Source organism: Pelophylax lessonae (assembly GCF_965119305.1).
Source record: "Pelophylax lessonae genome assembly, chromosome: 3".
In the NCBI taxonomy this organism is placed as follows: domain Eukaryota; kingdom Metazoa; phylum Chordata; class Amphibia; order Anura; family Ranidae; genus Pelophylax; species Pelophylax lessonae.
Window position 1 is genome coordinate 40,523,429 of NC_138770.1, and position 23,899 is coordinate 40,547,327.

Here is a 23,899-nt window from a genome sequence, read left to right on the forward strand (position 1 = left end):
GATGTTGTAATTGATGCAGTATGTGGCCTGGCATTGTCATGCTGGAGAATGCAAGGTCTTCCCTGAAAGAGACGACGTCTGGATGGGAGCATATGTTGTTCTAGAACTTGGATATACCTTTCAGCATTGATGGTGCCTTTCCAGATGTGTAAGCTGCCCATGTCACACGCACTCATGCAACCCCATACCATCAGAGATGCAGGCTTCTGAACTGAGCGCTAATAACAACTTGGGTTGTCCTTGTCCTCTTTAGTCCGGATGACATGGCGTCCCAGTTTTCTGACCACAGAACAGTTTACCACTTTGCCACAGTCCATTTTAAATGAGCCTTGGCCCAGAGAAAACGCCTGCGCTTCTGGATCATGTTTAGATATGGCTTCTTTTTTGGCCTATAGAGTTTTAGCCGGCAACAGCGAATGGCACGGTGGATTGTGTTCACCGACAATGTTTTCTGGAAAGAGAATGGGAAGGAAGGGATTGGACTTTATAGACACCAGTATTAAAATTGTATACTTTAATAAAGTATACAATTTTAATACTGGTGCCTATAAAGTCCAATCTCTTCCTTCCCATTCTCTTTACTATTATTTAGGATGTGGCACCCTTAACTGTACTTCCCCCCCATTCTGTGCGCCTGGACATCCTGCGACCTAGGAGCGCACATACCAAATATTTGAATGTTTTCTGGAAGTATTCCTGAGCCCATGTTGTGATTTCCATTACAGTAGCATTCCTGTATGTGATGCAGTGCCGTCTAAGGGCCCGAAGATCACCGCCATCCAGTATGGTTTTCTGGCCTTGACCCTTACGCAGAGAGATTGTTCCAGATTCTCTGAATCTTTGGATGATATTATGCACTGTAGATGATGATAACTCCAAACTCTTTGCAATTTTTCTCTGAGAAACTCCTTTCTGATATTGCTCCACTATTTTTCCCCGCAGCATTGGGGGAATTGGTGATTCTCTGCCCATCTTGACTTCTGAGAGACACTGCCACCCTGAGAGGCTCTTTTTATACCCAATCATGTTGCCAACTGACCTAATTAATTGCAAATTGGTCCTCCAGCTGTTCCTTATATGTATATTTAACTTTTCTGGCCTCTTATTGCTACCTGTCCCAACTTTTTTGGAATGTGCAGCTCTCATGAAATCCAAAATGAGCCAATATTTGGCATGACATTTCAAAATGTCTCTTTCAACATTTGATATGTTATCTATATTATATTGTGAATAAAATATAAGTTTATGAGATTTGTAAATTAGTCCATTCCTTTTTTACTCACAATTTATACAGTGTCCCAACTTTTTTGGAATTGGGTTAATTGGGTAAATGCATATCAGGTTACAATGTACATACATAAATTTATATCAAATATTCATAGTTTGTTCTCTTGGATAATAAAAGCATGTCATGTTACAATGGGCATACATAGATCTGTAACCATATTCATAGTGGATTGCAAACCAATATACATGAAAACTAACAGACACATAATGGTACATAGCATGATACATGTAAAGCATCCTAAATAACATGAGCCACTGCAGCAGCAGCAGAGTATAGCAGTAAAAAGATGGATGGATAGGGCGTAATGAGCAGTCTGATAGAAAGAACATGGTGCATCAAGTAAGCCCTACGCATTTCATGGAATCGCTCCACTTCCTCAGGGGCAGATGCATCAAAGTGAAAGTGAAAGGGAAAAAACAAAAGAACCAATATGGTCTCGTGTTAAATACCAAACTATAGCAAAGGATTTTAACTAAGGGGAGTGAAAGGCAATCTCAATTATGTTTGTTCCTTGGATGACCAGTGAGACCCTCGTACGATATCGGGGCCACACAATGAAGAGACAAGACGCAGATATATGGGTTCAAAGTGTGTCCAATTTTAATAATGGCGTAGGTTGTTTATATAAGACATGTAATGTAGGTGGACAAGGGTTCTCAACCAATCAGAACATTGCATACTCTGCCTCCTCCTATGGTAGCCAATTACAGCGTGACATATGTGTATCATCCCATCTTTCAAACCAACATGTTTTCCTAAAACTTACAAGAATTAAAGTCCGATGCACAGACATCAATTATTAATTGATTTTTAGTTGCTACCCACGCAAATGTCAGGTTGACTTTTATGTAAATGCTGGCCACTTGTTTACTCTAAACTTGTGACAGTAGATTAGAAATACTGTGTTATGTTTGAGGGAATTTTGTGAGGACAAAGAATATAGGTTAACCCTTTCATTCCCACGGGGAGGAAAATTACCCTCTCTTTAACCACTTAAGCCCCAGAGGATTTGGCTGCTCAAAGACCAGGCCCTATTGTGCGATTCGGCACTGCGTGACTGTAACGGACAATTGCGCGGCGTGCGACGCTGTACCCAAATTAAATTGACGTCCTTTTTTTCCCACAAACAGAGCTTTCTTTTAGTGGTATTTGATCACCTGTGCGATTTTTACTTTTTGCGCTATAAACAAAAAAAGAGCGACAATTTTGAAAAAATAACAATATTTTTCCATTTTTTTTATATGAAATAATCAAAAAAAATGTAAAAATCTAACTTTTTTTACATTTTAGGCCAATTTGTTTTCTGCTACATATTGTTGGTGAAAAAAATCGCAATAAGCGAATTTTGATTGGTTTGCGCAAAAGTTATTGCGTTTACTAACTACGGGAAAGATTTATGTCATTTTTATTGTTTTTTATTTAACTAGTAATGGCGGCAATCTGCGATTTTTTTTGCAGGACTGCGACATTGCAGCGGACAGATCGGACCCTTGACTGACATTTTTGACACTTTTGGGGGAACCAGTGACATTACTACAGTAATCAGTGCTATAAATATGCACTGTCACTGTACTAATGACACTGGCAGGAAAGGGGTTAACTTTATTGGTGATCAAGTGGGTTAAATGTATCCCTAGGGGCGTGATTATAACTGTGGGGGGCGTGGCTTGTGATGTAACCACAGAGACATACCATCCTACATAGCAGGATCGTATAGCCTCTGTCATTACATCAGGGAGAATGACAGATGGCTGTGTTTACATCAGCCGCCTGCCTTTCTCCTTCTCCTGCGGGAGATGGTGAGTGACCGGCAGACATCGGAACCGCCGGTCACACGCGCAGGGATGTCAGGGAACGAGCAGGGCGAGAGCGCGCCTCTGGCGGCACGCGCTCGTCCCCTACAGGCTCGTGGGAGAGTGACGTAACGGTAAGTCACTTTGCCCAGGAGGGGCTGACCGCCGCAGTATGGCGGTCGGCAAGTGGTTAAAATACTCACATTTGGGCTGAATATGAGGTGAATGAGCCTGCAACAGGATGGCCGCTCCAAGAGTTTGTCCTGGGAACTGTGGTTTAGGTCACCATGTATAAATACATAAGGGGGGGGGGGGGGGATATAATCTCCATGAATAAATGATACATAAGGAGGGAGCGGATTTTATAGACTGATCCCTGCTAAACCGACCGACTTTCAATCCATGTATGACAGAATTAAGTCCCAGAAGGCGGAAGTCACTGCAAAATATATCCCATAGGCATGTTCAGGAGTACAGGGGGTGATGAGTGATGAAGATCCACAAACTTTACAAATGAATGGCTCTGGCCAACTCCCCATCAAAAAAAGAAATTACTCTGACACAACTGGAGACTCGCTGGGTGGATGACAGCCCCCCAGCTGTCAGCAAAAAAAAAAAGGGGGCAATGGGCAGGGTATTAACCACTTGCCGACCATTTACTGCGGCAGTCAGCCCTGTACAGGCAAAGTGACGTAGGGCTTCGCCTATGAGCCTCTAGGAGGGAGCATGCGGCGCCGGAGGCGCGCTCACGCCCTCGCTCGTTCCCTGACATGTCCGCGCGAGTGACCGGCGGTTCCGATGTCCGCCGTTCACCCGCGATCTCCCGTTGCAGAGGGAGAAAGGCAGGCGGCTGATGTAAACAAAGCTGCCTGTCATTCTCCCTGGTGTAACTGCAGAGATCATACGGTCCTGCTATGTAGGATCGTATGTCTCTGTGGTTACTTCACTAGCCACGCCCCTTTACAGTTAGAAGCATGCCCTTAGAGTCACATTTAACCCCTTGATCACTAATAAAGTTAACCCCTTCCCTGCCAGTGTCATTTTTACAGTAACAGTGCATATGTATAGCACTGATTACTGTAGTAATGTCACTGGTACCCCCAAAAGTGTCAAAAATGTCAGTCAAGGGTCCAATCTGTCCGCTGCAATGTCGCAGTCCCGCAAAAAAAAAAAAAAAAAAAATCGCAGATCGCCGCCATTACTTGTTAAAAAAAATAAATAATAAAAATGACAAAAATCTTTCCCTTAGTTAGTAAACGCAATAACTTTTGCGCAAACCAATCAAAATACGCTTATTGCGATTTTTTTCTACCAAACATATGTAGCAGAAAACAAATTGGCCTAAAATGTTAAAAAATTTTGATTTTTGCATTTTTTTGGGGGGGAGAATTTCATATAAAAAAATTTGAAAAATATTGTTATTTTTTTCAAAATTGTCGCTCTTTTTTTGTTTATAGTGCAAAAAGTAAAAATTGCACAGGTGATCAAATACCACCAAAAGAAAGCTCTGTTTGTGGGAAAAAAAGGACATCAATTTAATTTGGGTACAGCGTCGCACGACCGCGCAATTGTCCGTTAAAGTCACGCAGTGCCGAATCGCAAAATAGGGCCTGGTCAGGAAGTGGGTCAAATCTTTCGGGGCTTAAGTGGTTAAGGGTAATGTCACTGACCAATAATGGACATGACCACATTTGGTCAGAGACATCACGAGGGGATCCCAGGTGATGTAATTGACCAAATATACTCGTGTCCATATTTGGTTCTGCTCTTTGTTTATATTCAGCGAAGGGGCTGGGAACTGTCATTTATGGTGAGCAGTGATTGGAGCGGATGTTTCAGCATTGGTTATTTAAGGCATTGTACATCAACATTGATAGACATTGCTGGACAATGTGGGTGATAGATTTAGCCCCCGTTCACATAGGGGCGACGCTATTTCGCACCGCGACCTCCGAGGTCGCGGTGCGAGCAGCGCGCCGCTACCTCGGAGCGGCCGCCACGGACTTCATAACATTGAAGTCTATGGCGGTCGCCTCCGGGTCGCCCCAAAGAAGCTCCGGACCCTTTTTCTAGGTCAGAGCGACTTGTGTCGCTCCTATTAGAACGGGTCCGCAGCTTCCCTATGGGGGGCGACCTGCGCCGACCTGTGAGGCGACCAGGTCGCCTCACAGGTCGCCCCAGTGTGAATCGGCACTTACAGCCATGGGGCATTTTTTATTTTTGTTTGCAAAGTTTTTATTCAATTTTCAATAAACAAAGATGAAGCACATATAAAAAAAAAAAAAAATGATACAAAAAAATACAATGGACCATCCACTGGTCACAATTTCAAACAAGTATTTAACAGATACAACAGAGAGAGATCCGTAAATAGTAATAGTCCCTGGGTTCTGCGTAGAGAGAGCCGATGTTTAAGTCCCTCACATTTTTATTTTTTATAGGAAAACCGGACTTCAACATTGTGTGTTTTCTTCCAACAGAGGACTTTCTCACAGTGTTATTTCCTTTTTGCATTTTTTTTGTGAATAAGTAACCAAGAGTACTATGTAACCCCTTATTTATTCACCTTGGGAGAAAGTCTGGGCCCCCTTATTTTTTAAATTGGACATTAGGATATTGTCTCCCCTTCAGACCCCACAAACTCAAGGCCAGGGTTATGGGGAAAAAGCCCTTATCCTCCTCAACATGGGAAAAGGATGCTTTTCATGCTCACTGCCACCACTCTTGTGGCCAGCCAGGCTGCATGCTTCAGAAAAAGGTCAGATGTGGAGTTTGGGGAGGACCCCACGCTGTTTTTTTGTGTAAGGTTCACCCTTAAAACCCCTTACCACACCCGGGGAGGGTCTGGTATGGAATTTGAGGGAGACCCCACATTGTTTTTTTTTTCCCTCTTAAAATCCAAATAAGGCTCTTGTGAAGGATAAGGGTCTTGTATTTATTCTGTAGAGGGGCATGCTTTTGTAGCACCCTCCTAGGTAGGAGCTAGGTAAAAGCATCTTATGGTCCTTCTGCTTATTAGGGGAGCCTGATCTATTAGGTTGCCTGTTACATGTTTCCAGTTGTGATTCACTGGGTCTGAGGGAGTGTCCCCAATGTGGGAGCCTGTTGGACAGTGGAGGAAACCCAGCCAGTGACACACAGGCTTTTGTGGGAGTCCCAGTGGGAGGGCACTCTTGCAGGGCATCCTGGGATTGCTGATAAAAGCTGGGGTGGGGGGACATGTGACAGGGCCTCTTTGGCAGAGTCCCAGGAGGAGGCTGATGGCTGTCTCTCCTCCTGCTGTATGAGGAAAGTGGTCTTAGGCAGTCGGCCTAGTGAACCAGGTGTGGAGCTGAGCTGCAGAGGATCCAGAGAGAGGACAGTGGAGCTGCTGGCAGAATCTTCTGGGAAAAACAGTGTCCGTGAGTACCAGGGGACTTGCCAAAGGGTCTTACCTGGAAGGGGGACCACTCCAGTGAAGTCAGAGGATCAAGGGGTCAGCTCACACAGAGTGTCAGAGTAAAGGGGGTGCCGTGTAGAACCCTGTAGAGTAGGGACAAAGGGGGTGCCGTGTAGAGCCCTGGAGAGTAGGGACAAATGGGGTGCCGTGTAGGACCCTGAAGAGTGATTCACAGTACAGTACAGTTCATCTAATTCTTCTTCACTAAAGTGGCAAGGTGAAGCAGCGACCTTGCCGCATCCAGTGTTAATCTGAAGTCTCAGCAAATTGTGCATAGTTATTCAGTTGGATTATCCCACTCATCCCTTCTCCTATCCCAGTTCTGAAATAAATCAGCAAAAACCAAAACCCCTGGACTGTTTTTTGACTGAGCCAAGCACTTAGAATATGCTGCATTGTCAAGTTGTTGCTATGGGTAATCCAGGGGAATCCGTATCCAGCAGCTCCTACGGGAGTAGTGCTACACTTTTTTTTGGTTTGCTTGCTTTTTTTTTTTTCTCTCAAGAAAGTCATTGGTTGCTATGGTACACTAAAACCAATGACCATGTGGCCGTTGCTCAACAGATGCTAAGATGTGGGTGACCATCCTGCACAGTGTCCTTGGTTGCTAGAATACAGTCATCCGATTTTTTTGTGGGCTTATAATTCAGATCAGACCCTCATCTAGGAAAAGTACCTGGCTGAACGACTAGGTTGCCTATAGCAGAGATGTTTTTTTTTTTACCCAGAGAGGACTGCCTATAGGAGGTGTCGAGTATTTTTTCAGCCTAGTGTTCTACTCCTGTAGGTGGGGCTAATAACCCAGATTTGGTCATGGATAAAGAAGAGAGGCTCTGTCCATCATTGAACGTAAGAGAAAGGGCTTCTCCCAAGTGTGAGATCACTGATGTGAAATAAGGCTTTATTTCTGTGAAAAACATTTCCCACACTCGGGGCAGTCATACAGCTTCTCCCCCATGTGAGATCTCTGATGTGAAACAAGACCTGATTTCTGTGAAAAAAATTTCCCGCACTCGCAGCAGGAATACGGCTTCTCCCCTGTGTGAGATCTCTGATGTTTAACAAGGTCTGATTTCCTTGCAAAACATTTCCCACACTCAGGGCAGGAATTTGGCTTTTCCCCCGTGTGCAATCTCTGATGTGCAACAAGGTTTGATTTCTGGGAAAAACATTTCCTGCACTCAGAGCAAGAATACGGCTTCACCCCTGTGTGAGATCTCTGATGTTTAACAAGGTCAGATTTCCTTGCAAAACATTTACCGCACTCAAGGCAGGAGTTTGGCTTCTCACCCTTGTGCAGTATTTGATGTGAAACAAGGTTTGATTTCTGTGAAAAACATTTCCCGCACTCAGAGCAGGAATACTGCTTCACCCCTGTGTGAGATCTCTGATGTTTAACAAGGTCTGATTTCCTTGCAAAACATTTCCCGCACTCAGGGCAGGAGTTTGGCTTCTCATCCTTGTGCAATATTTGATGTGAAACAAGGTTTGATTTCTTTGAAAAACATTTCCCGCACTCAGGGCAGTAATACGGCTTCTCCCCCGTGTGAGATCTCTGCTGTCTAGTAAGTTTTGATTTCGCTGTAAAACATTTATCACACTCAGAGCAGGAATTTGTTTTCTCCCCTGTGTGAGATATGCAATGTATGACAAGTTCTGATCTATGAAGAAAACATTTCCCACACTCGGCACAGGAATGAAGCTTCTCACCCGTGTGAGATCTCGGATGTACAGTAAGACTTAATTCAGAGCTAAAACTTTCCCCACATTCAGGACAGGAAGATTTCTCCTTCCCCTGAGTTCCGGCACCATCCCCCACAGTACGAGGTTGCTCAACGCAAGACGCATTTGATGGTCTATTCACACTGTGAAGTCCTCCATCCATAGCTGAGCTCATTGCCTTTTCTCCTGCACAATCTCTTGTGATGTCCTCATTTTCCATTTTACAACCTGGAGATAAAGTGAGACGATCCTTTGAGGGTTTCTCCATGGCGTGCCCTGGAAAAATGTAATAACGTGATCAATAGATACAAGATGGTTAGTTCACTTATGTTAAGATTCCATCTGGATCAGGTAGATTTTAGTGAGCAGATGCTCTCTGTGGATGTCCCAACCAGCTGTGACTTCCCCTCTTCAGCCAAAGGTCCTTTGGTCCTCCTCCCAGATCACTTCTACATTAACACAGCCTTGTCAGAAGAGCAGGAACCATTGGGGACTCGGAGTTGCATGCTCTTCACACAACCACAAGCCTAGGCACTGGGTCATGGGAATCCTGATAAACAAGAGATTCCATGTCCAGACTTGTAGAACCTTTAGCATAAAACAAGTGACCATAGGCCTAGGCTTCTGGCGAGAAGAACTGCTCTGCCCCACTATAATGTAATTTTCTGTGCTGTACTGAACTGCAGCAGGATATTATTGTTTTGTAAAATGCTGACATTAAACACTTAAGGACCGCGTTATAGTGGGGCAGGCTGGCCCCCCTGCGCAAACGTCCGTAGGTATAGGTCAGTTGCGCGCCTGCAGCTAGGGGGTGAGCGCACGCCACCAGCGGCGCGCTCCCGCCCCCACTTGGCAGCGGGGACTCTGATTGCTGCCTGACACCCGCGATCGCTCCCTGCTGAGAGAGAAGGACGGTTGGCTGTTGTAAACACATCTGACCGTTCGTCTCCCTGGAATGATCACAGAGCTCCTGTGATCCTTCTATATAGGATCACATGTCTCTATGATCATTTCACAAGCCACGCCCCCATACAGTTAGAATCACGCCCCTAGGTACACATTTAACCCTTTAATCGCCCCTGGGTTAACCCCTTCCCTGCCAGTGTCATTATTACAGTAACAGTGCATATTGTTAGCACTGATTACTGTAGTAACGTCATTGCTCCCCCCAAAAGTGTCAAAAATGTCAGTTAGGGGTCTGATCTGTCCACAATGTCGCAGTCCTGCTACAAATTGAAGATCGCCGTCATTACTAGTAAAAAAAAAAAAAAAAAACAACAAAAATGACATAAATCTTTCTTGTAGTTAGTAAACGCAATAACTTTTGCGCAAACCAATCAAAATACGCTTATTGTGATTTTTTTTTTACCAAAAATATGTAGCAGAAAACAAATTGGCCTAAAATGTTAAAAAAAATTTAGATTTTTAAATTTATTTTTTGGGAATGTTATATAGCAGAATGTGAAAAATATTGCTTTTTTTTCAGAATTGTCACTTATTTTTGTTTATAGCTCAAAAAAATCAAAATCACAGAGGTGATCAAATACCACCAAAAGAAAGCTCTATTTGTGGGGAAAAAAGGACATCAATGTTATTTAGATATAGCATCGCAAGACCGCGCAATTGTCCATTAAAATAACGCAGTGAGTGCCGAATCCCAAAAAATGGCCTGGTCAGTAAAGCGAAGTTACGGCCTCAGAAACGTTTTTGAAATAAAAATACCCCTGGGACAGTCAGGGCTAGTACATTCCACAATGGCTAGCCTCTGAACTGTCCCGGGTTGCACTTCCCTTTTAGAAGAAATACTTACCTTGAAAATGTCTTGTCCAGCCCTGCCATCTCAGGTGTGGGCAGCTGAAGCCAGCGCGTCCTCTTCTGCGGCCTCTTCAGTGACATCGGAGTCCCGCAATGCACTGCACTGGCCCCGCTCGTCACTTCCGGGGAAGGCGCGTCATCCCTGCACAGCTTCTGGGCATGCCCAAAAGCTGTTCAGCAGGGAATGACGCGACTGAACCGGAAATGACAAACGGGGCCGGAGCAGGCGCATTGACTCCTGGGAGCGATGACGTTCAGCTCCCAGGAATCAATGCAAGGAGGAAGTGACGGCTGCAGCTGTGTCCGCAGAGGGAGGAAGAGGAAGTAAGTATAATTTCTTATCAAACAAGGTAAGTGAATAAAAAAAAATTTAATTATCCAATTGTTTTTCAGGTAATTTAGAGCAAGTGGAAGGGGAAAAGTGTATTTTTAGGGTGGAACTCAGCTTTAAAGCAGTAGTATACCGCTTTTTGTGACTTTTAACTACAGGTAAGCCTATAATAAGGCTTACCTGTAGGTATAATTAATATCTCCTAAACCTGCACGGTTTAGGAGATATTTGCACTGCATGCAGCCGCTGACACGAGCGGCGCATGCGCTCTGAGCGTTCCTTGCCGGGAAGTGCCAGAAAATGACTCTCGCGCGCATGCGCGGGAGTGACGTCATCGTGGCTCCGGCCACTCACAGCGCCAGAGCCGCCGAACCCGGAAGAGACCCCGAGCGATCATGTCAGCTCCCACAGCGGTGTCCGTGTCAGGGCTTCGTTCTAAGGTACGGATTTCATAATGAGCTAGTATGCGATGCCTTTGTCTTGCAGGGTTTTTTTTTTTTTTTTTTTTTAGTATACCACTGCTTTAAGGGGGGAAAATCCTTCCGGTCCAGAAGTGGTTAAATTGATGTTTTCGGCCCCTTCAGACTTGTAGAAAGTGACCACAGGACAAGGCTTTCTTGTGATATGCAGCACCGGAGGGAGCTTGAAGCAGTATTTACTTCTGTAAAGTGTTTGAGTTTTTATGTTACTAATTATGTTTCACCCAAGCAAGACTGTAAAAAGTTTTATGTTTAGCTATAAGTGTGCTTATAAAATGCTCACTCTCTTATTAGATCTGTGCTACTGTAACTAGGAGTGAACCACGACCTAATACTGCCAGATGCAAATTAACATATATCATAAGGGAGTATAAAAATGGTGTCTGCAGCCCAGAGAAGGGGGTTTACCTGAGAGAAAAGAAGAAAGAATGTGCAGGACGGGTATCAGTGACTATTATCAACCTATTATTGGCTGATATCACTCATCTCCCAGCCTACTCTGGACCAATCAGTGTGCACGAACAGAGCAGAGATAACAGAAGAATATATCCTGGCTCACCTATGATCTCTGTAGGAGTGTCCTCCTCTTTGAATGTGCTCTTCATTCCAGCCTCCTCCATATACTGCTGATCATCCCTCACATACGTCTCTTCTACTTCACCCTCAACTTTCATATTCATCAGATCTTTACCCTAAACCAACAGAATGGCAGAAAATAACATCTGTAATATAGAAGTATTTATGATGTGAGATCACATAGAGAATATCATCTTGTAGAGTCCACACATCGCCTCCACATGTCAGAGTGTTCAATCACTTTATGTTCCACACCCTCAACTCCACCCACCTGATGATGGTGAGGGATGGTGTGACCTTCCTGTGTGGAATCCCGGCAACACAGGGCACGGGGACATCTCTCTGGTGGGTTCCTGGTATTCGGTGGTTCCATCATATCCTTGTGTCCTTCAGAAAGCTCCTCCATCACTCCATACTCCTCAGCCTCCTCTTTATACTCTTCTTTAACAACAATATTACAATCCCTGACGTTTCCACTCTGAGTATATAAAAAAAATTTATTGTAACAAACATGCTGTGTATAAATCAGAATTACTAATAATTGTTCCTCATCTACCTGATGATGGTGAGGGATGGTGTGATCTTCCTGTGTGGAATCCCGGGAATACAGAGGACGGGGACATCTCTCTGGTGGGTTCCCATTACTGGGTCCATCTGTAGGAAACACACACACTGACTGAATACATTGTTTCTATGTGTTTAGCAGATGATGGGGGATCTAGGTGGAGCCTCCGTACTGCTCTCTCCTTTACAATAAAGTCTCCTCTTACCCGGAGATGTGAGGGGCGGCTGATTCTCCATCATGATGTCCTTGTAGAGATCCTTGTGTCCTTCTGAAAGCTCCTCCATCACTCCATACTCCTCATCCTCCTCTTTAACAACCATATTATCATTCCCAAGGTTTCCACTCTAAAAGATTTAATAGGACATTCATTGTAACAAACAAACGTGTCTTCTTCTGTTTCAACCTCAACTTTGTAATCTCTCAGGTCTCCACACTTAATATATAAAATAAAAAAGACATAAACTGTAATAATAATGTGCAAATCCTAATGATACTATCATAGATTGTCCATCATGACGTCCTTGTAGAGGTCCTTGTGTCCTTCTAAATACTCCCACTCCTCCATGGAGAAATTGACAGTGACATCCTGACACCTTATAGGAACCTGACACACACAATGATACAGTCACCATCCAGACACATCCCTTGTCTGTGTAACGCTCCTGCGTTTTTATATGGTGTGGATTTTCAGCTGCAGAAATAGTTCCACGTCAGTAGCCATGTAAGAGATATGCTGAGATACCATTCCCAACCTCAATGACTCATCATGTGTGGAAGGTCTTATTTCAGCCAGTAAATACACACAATTAGCAAGCTGGTTCTTAGAGTGACTTTATGCATGTGGTAACACAATGATGAAGGTTGAGGGATAGGTTGAGTGGAGGTGGTAGGTGATAGACACTTGAAGGTGAGACAGTAGCAGATGGATGCAGGAAGGTTTAGCAATGTTGTATGATAGCAGATGATAGAATAGCAGGTGGACATACAAAAGAGATCAACCCAGTGCAGAAAAGTAGCAGTAGTCTCAAGAGCTAGCAATCTAGTTTATGCAGATGTGATAAACAGTCTCTACTATGCAGAGCTAGATAGTGTAAGCTTAGTATAAGTTTATAGAGAATTCCCCTGCGGGGTACTTAGCACTATTAGCGATACAGCCGAAGGGTGGTTCAGGAGAGGCGGATGATCCAGTAGCGGGATACAGGGATCAGCGCAGCGAGGTTCCGTCAGCGAAGTAAGCTTGCAAGCTTCAAGCAAGGTTAGCATCCAGATAAGGGTGTTTGAACGAACACATGTGAGTGAGAACCGACGCCTTAAATAGCCATCTAGTCCGGCGCTGAGTGATGACAGCTCCAGTCTTAAAGGTGTATGCGCACCTTTCCAAAAGTAAATGGTAGGGCGCATACACTTGTGGAAAGTGTAATTTAGGGTACCAAAGGTACCGGAACATTACAATACCCCCCCCCCTTAAGGCCTGCTCCTGAAGGCCTCTGGAGCTGGTTTGTCTGGGTATCTCGCATGAAAATTGCGGATTAATCTAGGGGCATGTATGTCAGAGGTGTTTAGCCAGGTGTCGTCTTGGGGCCCATAGTTCTTCCATCTAACCAAGTACTGAAGTCTTCTTCTGTAGATACGAGAATCCAGAATCTCTTTTATCTCGTATTCTTCTCCACCTTCAACTTGTACAGGAGGGGGAGGTGGAATATTAGGCCTTATTCCTTGGTCCGGAACATGGGGTTTTAGTAGCGACACATGGAAAATGGGATGGATTTTTAGGTCCATTGGCAATGTAAGCTGCACTGCAGCTTTTCCAATAAGTTTCTTGATTGGGAAAGGTCCCAAGAACAGAGGTCCAAGCTTTTTGCTAGGGATCTTCAGTCTCAAGTTTTTTGTTGAGAGCCAAACGAGGTCCCCGATAGTATACTGTGGAGAAGGTCTTCTACGAAGATCATAGTACTTCTTTTGTTGACTGTGAGCGTGTGCAATGGTAGTATTTAGTAAACCCAGAGAATCCTTTATTTGGGAAAGATAGTCTGAGGCTACTGGGTTATTTGAAGGAAGGATGCGTGGAGGGAGAATAGAGGGATGGAACCCATAGTTCAAGTAGAACGGACTCTGCTTGGTTGTACTGTGAGTTGCGTTGTTGTAGGCAAATTCTTCCAGGGGGAGAAGATCCAACCAATCATCCTGTTGGTAAGAAGTGTAACAACGTAAATACTGCTCGATGCATTGGTTGACTCTTTCAGTCTGTCCGTTGGTCTGCGGATGGTAAGGAGAAGTGAGCTTCCGCTCAATCCGTAGTATGCGACATAGTTCTTGCCAGAATTTAGAAATAAATTGGGATCCACGGTCAGACAAAAGAGTTTTTGGGATACCATGTAATCTGAAGACATGTTTCATCAGGAGTTCTGCCGTTTGTTTGGACGAAGGTAGTCTGCGAATAGCAATGAAATGTGCCATCTTTGTCAGATGGTCCACTGACACCAAGATGGTATTAAATCCTTTGGAAGGAGGCAATTCTACGATGAAGTCCAATGACAGAACCTCCCATGGAGTTTGGGGTATTGGTAGACTGCATAGTAGACCGGATGGTCTCGTAGTGTCAATTTTGGACCTGGCACAGACATTGCACGAAGAGACGAATTTTTGTATAGATGTTTTCATGTCAGGCCACCAGAATTGCCGAGAAATCAAATTGAAAGTCTTTGTCATACCCATATGTCCTGCCATAGGCACATCATGCGATAATTCCAAGATCTTGGTGCGTAGGGTAGGTGGTATGTAAAGTTTGTCGTTGTAGTAGAGGAAGCCTTCTGCATCGGTAGTTAGTTGTGGTGGGGGTGAATCCAACCTTATACCATGCAGAACCTCTTCCTTCAAGGAACGGACAACTCCAATAATGCGTTTGTGAGGTATTATAGGAACGGAAGGAATTTCAAAGTAGTTTTCTTCAGTTAGTCTTGATAGTGCATCCGCCTTTTTGTTCTTATCTGCAGGTGTGTAGGTCACTAGGAAGTTAAACCTTAGAAAGAATAGGGACCATCGTACCTGTCGATGCGAGAGAGTTTTGCTAGTCTGAAGATATTGGAGGTTTTTATGCTCGGTGTATATAATTATTGGTAATTGGGTGCCTTCGAGTCGCCAATTCTCCAGAGCCAATTTTATAGCAAGCAGTTCCTTCTCACCCACGGGGTAATTTATCTCGGGACTGCTCAGGGATTTAGAAAAAAAGGCGACTGGATGAAGTGGTGAAGTGGGGGTAGGTCGTTGGGAGAGTACTGCTCCTACTGCCAGGTTTGACGCATCTACCTCCAGAATGTATTGGAGGGATGGGTCTGGATGGCGTAATATGGGAGCGGAAGTAAACCTTGTCTTTAACAAGTGGAAAGCCTTATTTGCTTCTTCTGACCATTTAAATGGTATTTTTATGCTAGTGAGCTGTGTGAGGGGTCTCACAATAGCAGAAAAGTTTTTAATGAACTTCCTGTAGAAATTTGAAAATCCCAGGAATCGCTGTAGCGCCTTGCGTGTAGTTGGTGTAGGCCAATCCTGAATGCAGGATATTTTACTCATGTCCATCTCGATTCCTGTTTTGGATATGATGTAGCCTAGAAAGAGTACCTCATCTTTATGGAACAAGCATTTCTTCAGCTTCACATAAAGATTATGTGCAAGCAATCTCGATAATACAAGTCTTACATGTCTTATGTGTTCAGACAGGGTCCGTGAATATATAAGTATATCGTCTAGATATACCACAACACAGACATCTAGTAAGTCTTTAAAAATATCGTTTATAAATCGTTGGAAAACTGCAGGGGCATTGCATAGGCCGAATGGCATCACAAGATATTCGAACAATCCGTATCTAGTTCTGAATGCAGTCTTCCACTCGTGTCCATCACGGATTCGAATGAGATTGTATGCTCCTTTCAGGTCTAATTTTGAAAAATAGGTAGCTCCACGCACCTGCTCAATGAGCTCAGGGATAAGCGGTAGAGGATAGCGATCTTTTATTGTGATAGCATTCAATTTCCTGTAGTCGATGATAGGTCTGAGACTTGAATCTTTATTGCGAACAAAAAAGAGTCCTGCTGCTGTGGAAGAAGTGGAAGGTCTAATAAAACCTTTTTCCAAGTTCTCATCCAAATAGGTTTTGAGATGGGCAAGTTCATCCTGTGAAAGAGGATAAACATGACCGAACGGCAATTTGCTATTTGGGAGTAGATCAATGCTACAATCATAGTCTCGATGAGGAGGTAATGCTTGAGCATTTTTCTCAAGAAAAACCTCAGAAAGATCCTGATAACATAGTGGTGCAATCTCATCTGTCACCACAGACAGAATCTTCCCGGAAAACGGGAGGTTACACGTTTCCTCGCAATAACAAGAAGGGAAGGTCAAGGACCGTTTCTTCCAATCTATGGTTGGTTGGTGTGTGTGCAACCAGGGAAGTCCCAACACAATGGGAAAGTGGGGTGATGGTATTAAATCGAAGGTAGAAGTCTCCCTATGAGACTCGTTAATAGTGACTAGAAGTGCTTGTGTCTGATCGGTGATCGGACCAGAGGATAACGGAACACCGGTAATAAGACTTACTGAGACAGGTTTGAATTTAGAAATAATAGGAATTTTATTTAAAGCAGCAAAACATATATCCATATAATTTCCACAAGATCCTGTGTCAATCATGGCCTTAGTAGTAATCCTGTTCTGGTCCCACTGTAATGTCAAAAAAACAGAAATGTAGGGGTTAGTGAATGAAGTTGTCAATCCTCCTAGAGAGACATGTGAACACTCACCCTTCTTTTTGTTGACTAGGGGACAGACGTTTATCTTGTGATCCGGGGATGCACAGTACAAGCAGAGATTTTCATTTCGTCTTTTGGCTTTTTCCATAGTTGATAGCGGTGGGCGTATGGTTCCTACCTCCATAGGAACGGCCAGACTCCGAGAGGAAACGGATAATGGCATTCCCATCTTTTCAGCCTTTCTTTCTCGTAGTCTTCTATCTATGGTAATACTGAGTTGTATTAATGCATCCAGGGTTTTTGGCAGATCCGCTCGGGCGAGCTCGTCCTTAACGGCTTCTGATAGGCCAAGCCTAAATTGGGTTTTCAGAGATGCATCATTCCATTCTGAATCAAGGGTCCATCTCTTGAACTCTGCGACAAAGTCTTCCACAGGCCTCCTTCCTTTTTTCAAGGATCTTAACTGAAGATCGGCAGTACTCTGCCTATTGGGGTCATCATATAGGCTAGTGAGCTCTGCCAGGAACAAGGCATAGGAGTTGAGAAGCTGGTCGTTTTTCTCAAAAAGAGAATCTGCCCAGGCTTGAGGATCGCTTGATAGGTAAGAAATAATAGTACAAACCTTAATGTGATCAGTAAGGTAGGTACGAGGTTTTAGCAAAAAAAGTAACTCACATGCGTTTTTAAATTCGCAAAATTTTTTGCGATCGCCTGTAAATACCAAAGGGGGATTTATCTTGGGTTCAGGGGACTGAGCAGAGGTAAGTTGTGTCAGTCTAATTACCTGCTGCGACAGAGCCTGATTGTCTTCTTTTAATTCAGCAAGTGCGTGTATTAACGCAGATACTTGCTGTTTTAATTGTGTCACCTGAGTGGTTATTTCTGGAACTATTTCTGCTGAATCCATTTTTAGGTTCATTCAATCTGTAACGCTCCTGCGTTTTTATATGGTGTGGATTTTCAGCTGCAGAAATAGTTCCACGTCAGTAGCCATGTAAGAGATATGCTGAGATACCATTCCCAACCTCAATGACTCATCATGTGTGGAAGGTCTTATTTCAGCCAGTAAATACACACAATTAGCAAGCTGGTTCTTAGAGTGACTTTATGCATGTGGTAACACAATGATGAAGGTTGAGGGATAGGTTGAGTGGAGGTGGTAGGTGATAGACACTTGAAGGTGAGACAGTAGCAGATGGATGCAGGAAGGTTTAGCAATGTTGTATGATAGCAGATGATAGAATAGCAGGTGGACATACAAAAGAGATCAACCCAGTGCAGAAAAGTAGCAGTAGTCTCAAGAGCTAGCAATCTAGTTTATGCAGATGTGATAAACAGTCTCTACTATGCAGAGCTAGATAGTGTAAGCTTTGTATAAGTTTATAGAGAATTCCCCTGCGGGGTACTTAGCACTATTAGCGATACAGCCGAAGGGTGGTTCAGGAGAGGCGGATGATCCAGTAGCGGGATACAGGGATCAGCGCAGCGAGGTTCCGTCAGCGAAGTAAGCTTGCAAGCATGGAAGCTTCAAGCAAGGTTAGCATCCAGATAAGGGTGTTTGAACGAACACATGTGAGTGAGAACCGACGCCTTAAATAGCCATCTAGTCCGGCGCTGAGTGATGACAGCTCCAGTCTTAAAGGTGTATGCGCACCTTTCCAAAAGTAAATGGTAGGGCGCATACACTTGTGGAAAGTGTAATTTAGGGTACCAAAGGTACCGGAACATTACAGTCTGTTACTGGATAATGTCCCAGAATTCCCAGCACCGCTCACCTCTCCTGTTAGCAGCTCCATCATCTTCTTGGTGACTTCTAGAATCTTCTGCATGTTGTGTCTCTCAGGTTTTAGGGAGTCACATGGAGGCACTGTGATGGTCATACGAACACCTGACTTCAGAAGAGGAAAACTCTGTATTCAACAAAAAACAGTAATATGTCACATTCCCAGAATCCTCCTCCCCTCTCCAGTCAGGTCTGTTTTATTAATAGAGATAAGAGTGATGTCATGTGACCTCCCAGAATCCTCCTAACCTCTCCAGTCAGGTCTGTGATTAATTAATAGAGATAAGAGTGATGTCATGTGACCTCCCAGAATCCTCATCACCTCTCCGGTCAGGTCTGTGATTAATTAATAGAGATAAGAGTGATGTCATGTGACCTCCCAGAATCCTCCTCCCCTCTCCAGTCAGGTCTGTTTTATTAATAGAGATAAGAGTGATGTCATGTGACCTCCCAGAATCCTTCTCACCTCTCCAGTCAGGTCTGTGATTAATTAATAGAGATAAGAGTGATGTCATGTGACCTCCCAGAATCCTCCTCACCTCTCCGGTCAGGTCTGTGATTAATTAATAGAGATAAGAGTGATGTCATGTGACCTCCCAGAATCCTCCTCACCTCTCCGGTCAGCAGGTAGATGATCTCCAGGGTGAGGTTTAGTATCTTCTCAGTCATGTGACTCCGGTCCTCCTCCATCATCATTGATGTGGTCATGTGATTTATGCAAGTTTCTCTGTAGACAGATAACAGAGAATTATCTGCAGCGTATTGGTTGTACAATTTTAAGATGGTGATATAAGAGGTTAAAAGAGGGACTGTCGGGTATTCAGGCTGATGATGATAACATGAAGAAGCATCTATATAGAGTTCTGCATCCCCCAGCCCTTTCAGCCAATGATACACAAACTTAATCAAAAAATGCTTACCATCAAGCTGCGGATGCGCGCACTTCCCAGCAAAACCAAACACAAAGCACATCTGGAAGCCTTTGCACTTTGCATTGAGGGGGCTGTACACAAAGAACTTGGTGAAACCTGTGCAGACGTGACACGATTGCAAACCAGGATTATAACACCGGAATCCTCCACAACGGCTTTGGAAGCTAGAAATGCGGCTTTAGGAACATCACAGACACAGGAACTGTGCTCTATGCATCTACTTTAGGAAGATAACTGTAACATTCGTAATTATCTCAGGATCAGAGGAATCCCAGAAGACTGATCTTATAGCACTGCACAATTATGAGACCACTCGTTGATTTAAATCATTCAGCCGCAGCATCATAAGTGGGGGGTCACCCTTTTTACCTACAGATCAGGAAGGAGAACAGAACCTTTCTATTGCATCAATCTTCTTATCTCTCAGCTCCCTATACCTTACTAGATATGAAGCCTATCTTACTAGCTGGACATCTGTAGCGATAATCTCAGACCACAAAGATGGAAGAGATCCCATTCTCATCATCCTAGCTACCCAAACCTGAGAAGAGACTCTGGACAACCAAAACCATGTGTAGCACCCTCTTAGGTTGTTAGGTGTGAGACAAATTTAGTTTGGCTCCACTGTAGGTAGAGGAGCAGAGGTTAATTAAATTGGGTCAGGAAGCTGTGGCTCTGTTCCCTTCCCCTGCATTCTGGAACTTACTGGAGGTTTCCAGAACATAGAGGGTGGAGGTGGGGGGGGTTAGAGGCTGCAGAATAAATATTTGTGGGACTTCCACCAATCCCTGGGCAGGCGGGCCCAGAAGGTGGGGAAAACCCATAAATACTGTGAAGCATGGCAGCCTGGGTGCAGATTCTATGGTCCAGTCTTCTGGGAGAGACCCCTAGGCTGGGGAGAGAGGAGAGAGGAGAAGAAAAAGAAAACCGGTCCAGGAGACCAGCCCAGTTTAAGGTCTCAGCTAAGCCGAACTGATGACCCAACAGCCAAGCCAAAGAGTCAGCCTGTCAGCAGAGGAAAAGAAAGCAGCTGTTCTGGAATCAGGGAGCTCCAAGTCGGGACTGAGTAAGTACCAAGCTGACCATCAGTTTTAAGGGTGAGAGGACAGTGAAGCACAATACCTCATGTGTCAGGACCAGGAGTAACCCTGGGGAAGTGCAAGACAGCCAGGGGCACATTACTTCTCCACTTTGGTACTAGAGCAGCCGGGTGCCGTAAAATACAGCCAGGCGCTGTGCCTTCACTTTACCTTTACTGGAACTGTTTCTACTTCCAGTACCACTCTCACAGCTGTGCAATACAGTTTGCATCCTGTTACAGAGCAGCCAGAGACTTAGCAAGTCATCAATTTTTGTACATAGTTCTACTGTTTTTCTTCAGTTCGGGGTATCCCATGCACCCCCATGCTCCATCCAAGTTCATTGTTCCTAAAAAAAAAAAACAACACCAAGAACCAAAACCCCCTAGACTATTTATTGAGCCATCTGTAAGTGTGTGGAAAATGCAATTTGCTTGGCTGTGGATGCTGTAAAGGGGGAAAGTGTTCCGAAAAACAAGAGGCTCCTTCAGGGTTAGCACTACACATGATGTCATAAAAGAATAGTACTATGTACAGGTTTGTTCAATGGGTGATCCACAATCTTTTCAGGAAGTGCATTACTTTCATTCCTGATGACCTGAACCACAGTGCTGCCTGGTAGAGATCAATAGACACAGCATCCACCCATCTGCCACCCTCTCTGCTCTGTTCCATTTCCGCTTCTTAAGTTTGAAAACTACACGGATGCTTGGGTCCTATTCCTGAAGGCCTCTACTTTTAATCCTGGCCTGAGGACTAACAGAGTTCCACTTTTACAACAAATAAATGACTGTCAAATATTGTCGCCCCTAAACTGAGACCTTTCCCCCATATTTCTCCTAAATCCCCTTGGCTCTGTGCCGAGACGAGACCTGAAGTATACAAGTACCAGCTTCTATAACGTTCTTTATATCAGGACACTAACTACCCTTCTTACATATGGCTTATGGGTATACCATCGGGTGACTGGCTGGGGTTAGGGGAAACCTACCTGATTCTCCTGCAGTAGGCTATGCTGTACTTGGGTTAAGGTTTACAATTGATTGTTAGAATGTCTTACTTGTTCAGTTTCAATTAGCAATTCCTGTTCTAGTACCGGTGTCAGGATTCAGTAGCAGAGATGGCCAAATCTGCATAGCTACACAGGAAACACGGACCAGACCAGATTTAAAGAAAAATGTATTTACAGTGAAACAAAAATCCATCCAAACGCCAGCAAATAGCAAACATAAAGATTTAGGTACAAATCAAATGCCAAAATGTCTAACTAGCTACCTGACTGAGAAACAAAAGCCTAACTAGCAAGCTAACTACATACAATATATCTAAATGGGGAACACAAAGAAGCAGGGTAAAAATAGAGGTGCAGGGAACATATGGATAGGGGGGAACCAAAACTGGGATCAGGAACAAAGGGGAATAAGAACAACGGAACAGGGTTCAGAGTACAGGTACGAGGCAAAGAGCACGATCAAGAGCAGAAACAGGATCAACAGCTAGCAGTATCTGGCAGCAAACAAACTAATTATAGGTCAGGAGCAGGCAAAGCACTGGAGAGGAGGAACTAAATACCCTCCCAGCAGCCAGCACCCAATGAAGTTGATTACTGGGATCTGCTGGCTACTGGAAGACACCCGCTGGTGGACACTGAAACTACAACCTTCTAGTGTCAGTGCCACCAGCAGGTGATCCAGGTCCTAACACCCAGTTTAGATATTTAGAACTTCCAAGGATTTCTGTGGAGTTCAATACCATGTACATTCAGATGGTGGCTGTAACAGAAATACCATTGTACTGGTGTTGTTAGAAGGAGAATGTCTGTACAGTCAAGTCATTACCTTAAGACTTACTATAGGAGTTCCCACTAAGTTGGATATTTCTGAACTGGAATTTTGTGAATTCACATTTAGAATGATGCAAGGTTGTTCTACCGCTACCTCCCACTACACCCTCCCACCCAACTAATCCTAACTCCTATCCGAGCCTACCTTCCCATTCCTTATTCCTTTTCATTTCTCCCTTACAATCCCCCTCTCCCTCCCTAATTTTAAAAAAATATATACATAGTGGCGCAAGCAGAGGGCATGCGGAAGCTAATACATTTCCATAGGGTAGTCTTATGGACTATCCTTATAGTTCATGTGAAGATGGGGTACAAACTGTGATCTCAGGGCCAGCCTGGAAGAGAGCGGAAGTGTAAAAAGCAGAGAGAAAACAGGCACCTCTGGGTAAGATTGTAAAACTTTTAATATGACAAAATGTAATAAAAACTTAAATAGTAAGTGGATGCAGGTCCATGAATGGCCTGGTGTCCAGGGGCTGCTGGGGCAGTCTCTTGATTAAATGGGGTGCCTCTCATTTCGTTGTCCTGTCCTTCAGGAAGTGATGTAGATGTGAGAGATTGAGTCTGAGGGCTGGACTGCAGGTGAGCCGCAGTGTCTGCCGTCTGGGGATCACCGGCGAGCTCGCGACGCGTTTCAGAGCATGCGCACTGCGGTGAAGTGCCAGCGTGCGCTCCTTTTTTTAAACGACTGTGTTGGGAGTGAACAGTCCCTGATTTATACCCGTGCTCCCTAATCTAATACCCGCTGGTTAATCTGGCTTGATGCCGGTTAACGTTGACTTGACGCTGGTTTGCTTACTCTGACTTTGCCTTTGACTCCCAAAAGTCCTTTAAGCCCCCCGAGGTACTCCTTCCTGAGGTAGCTGACTTTCAACATTTACTGCACTGCTGAACATTTCAGGGCTCACTCTGGCGCCCCCTTTTCTTCCCTATCTTCAGGGCTCTATACTTGGCACCCCCTTTACTGCCACAACTGGCTAGCTGGCTCCTGAATCCCCTTAACCTCACTGGAGTGGTCCCCTCTTTTAGGCAGACCCCTAGGCAGATCTTGAGTACTCACGACACTGTTTTTCCTGAATGTCTCTGCCCAGCAGCTCAACTCGGTCAGCACACACTGGATCATTTCTGCAGCCCAGCTCAACCTCCGGTCCCTAGGCCGACTGCCTGGACTGCCTTCACACTTTGACAGGAGAGGAACAGCCGTCACCTCCGCCTGGGACTAATGCTCCCGCCAAAAGACCCTCTGTCACATGCTCCCTCAGGATTTATTCCCAATCCCAGGGTGCACTGCGGCAATCCCCGCCCACTGGGACAGTCATAAACCCTGGTGTGCTGTTGGCTAGGTTTCCTCCACCGTCCAACAAGGTCCCTCATTGGATACATGGGGAGACTCCCCAGACTCAACAGACACACCTGGAAACATGTGACAGATAGTTGACAATTCAGGCCCCCCTGATAAGCAGATAGGGGGGTTTACCTAGCACCTACCTAGGAGGGTGCTACATA

General features: G+C 44.5%; 1 protein-coding gene across 1 annotated transcript in view; it reads right to left on the minus strand.

Moving 5' to 3' along the window:
• Positions 1-23,899, minus strand: part of LOC309550292 (uncharacterized protein) — a 979,642-nt gene that overhangs the window by 421,600 nt on the left and 534,143 nt on the right. Inside the window, 1 exon segment of the mRNA XM_082250695.1 lies at positions 7,449-7,924. Within this exon segment, the coding sequence (XP_082106821.1) occupies positions 7,449-7,924 (476 nt within the window).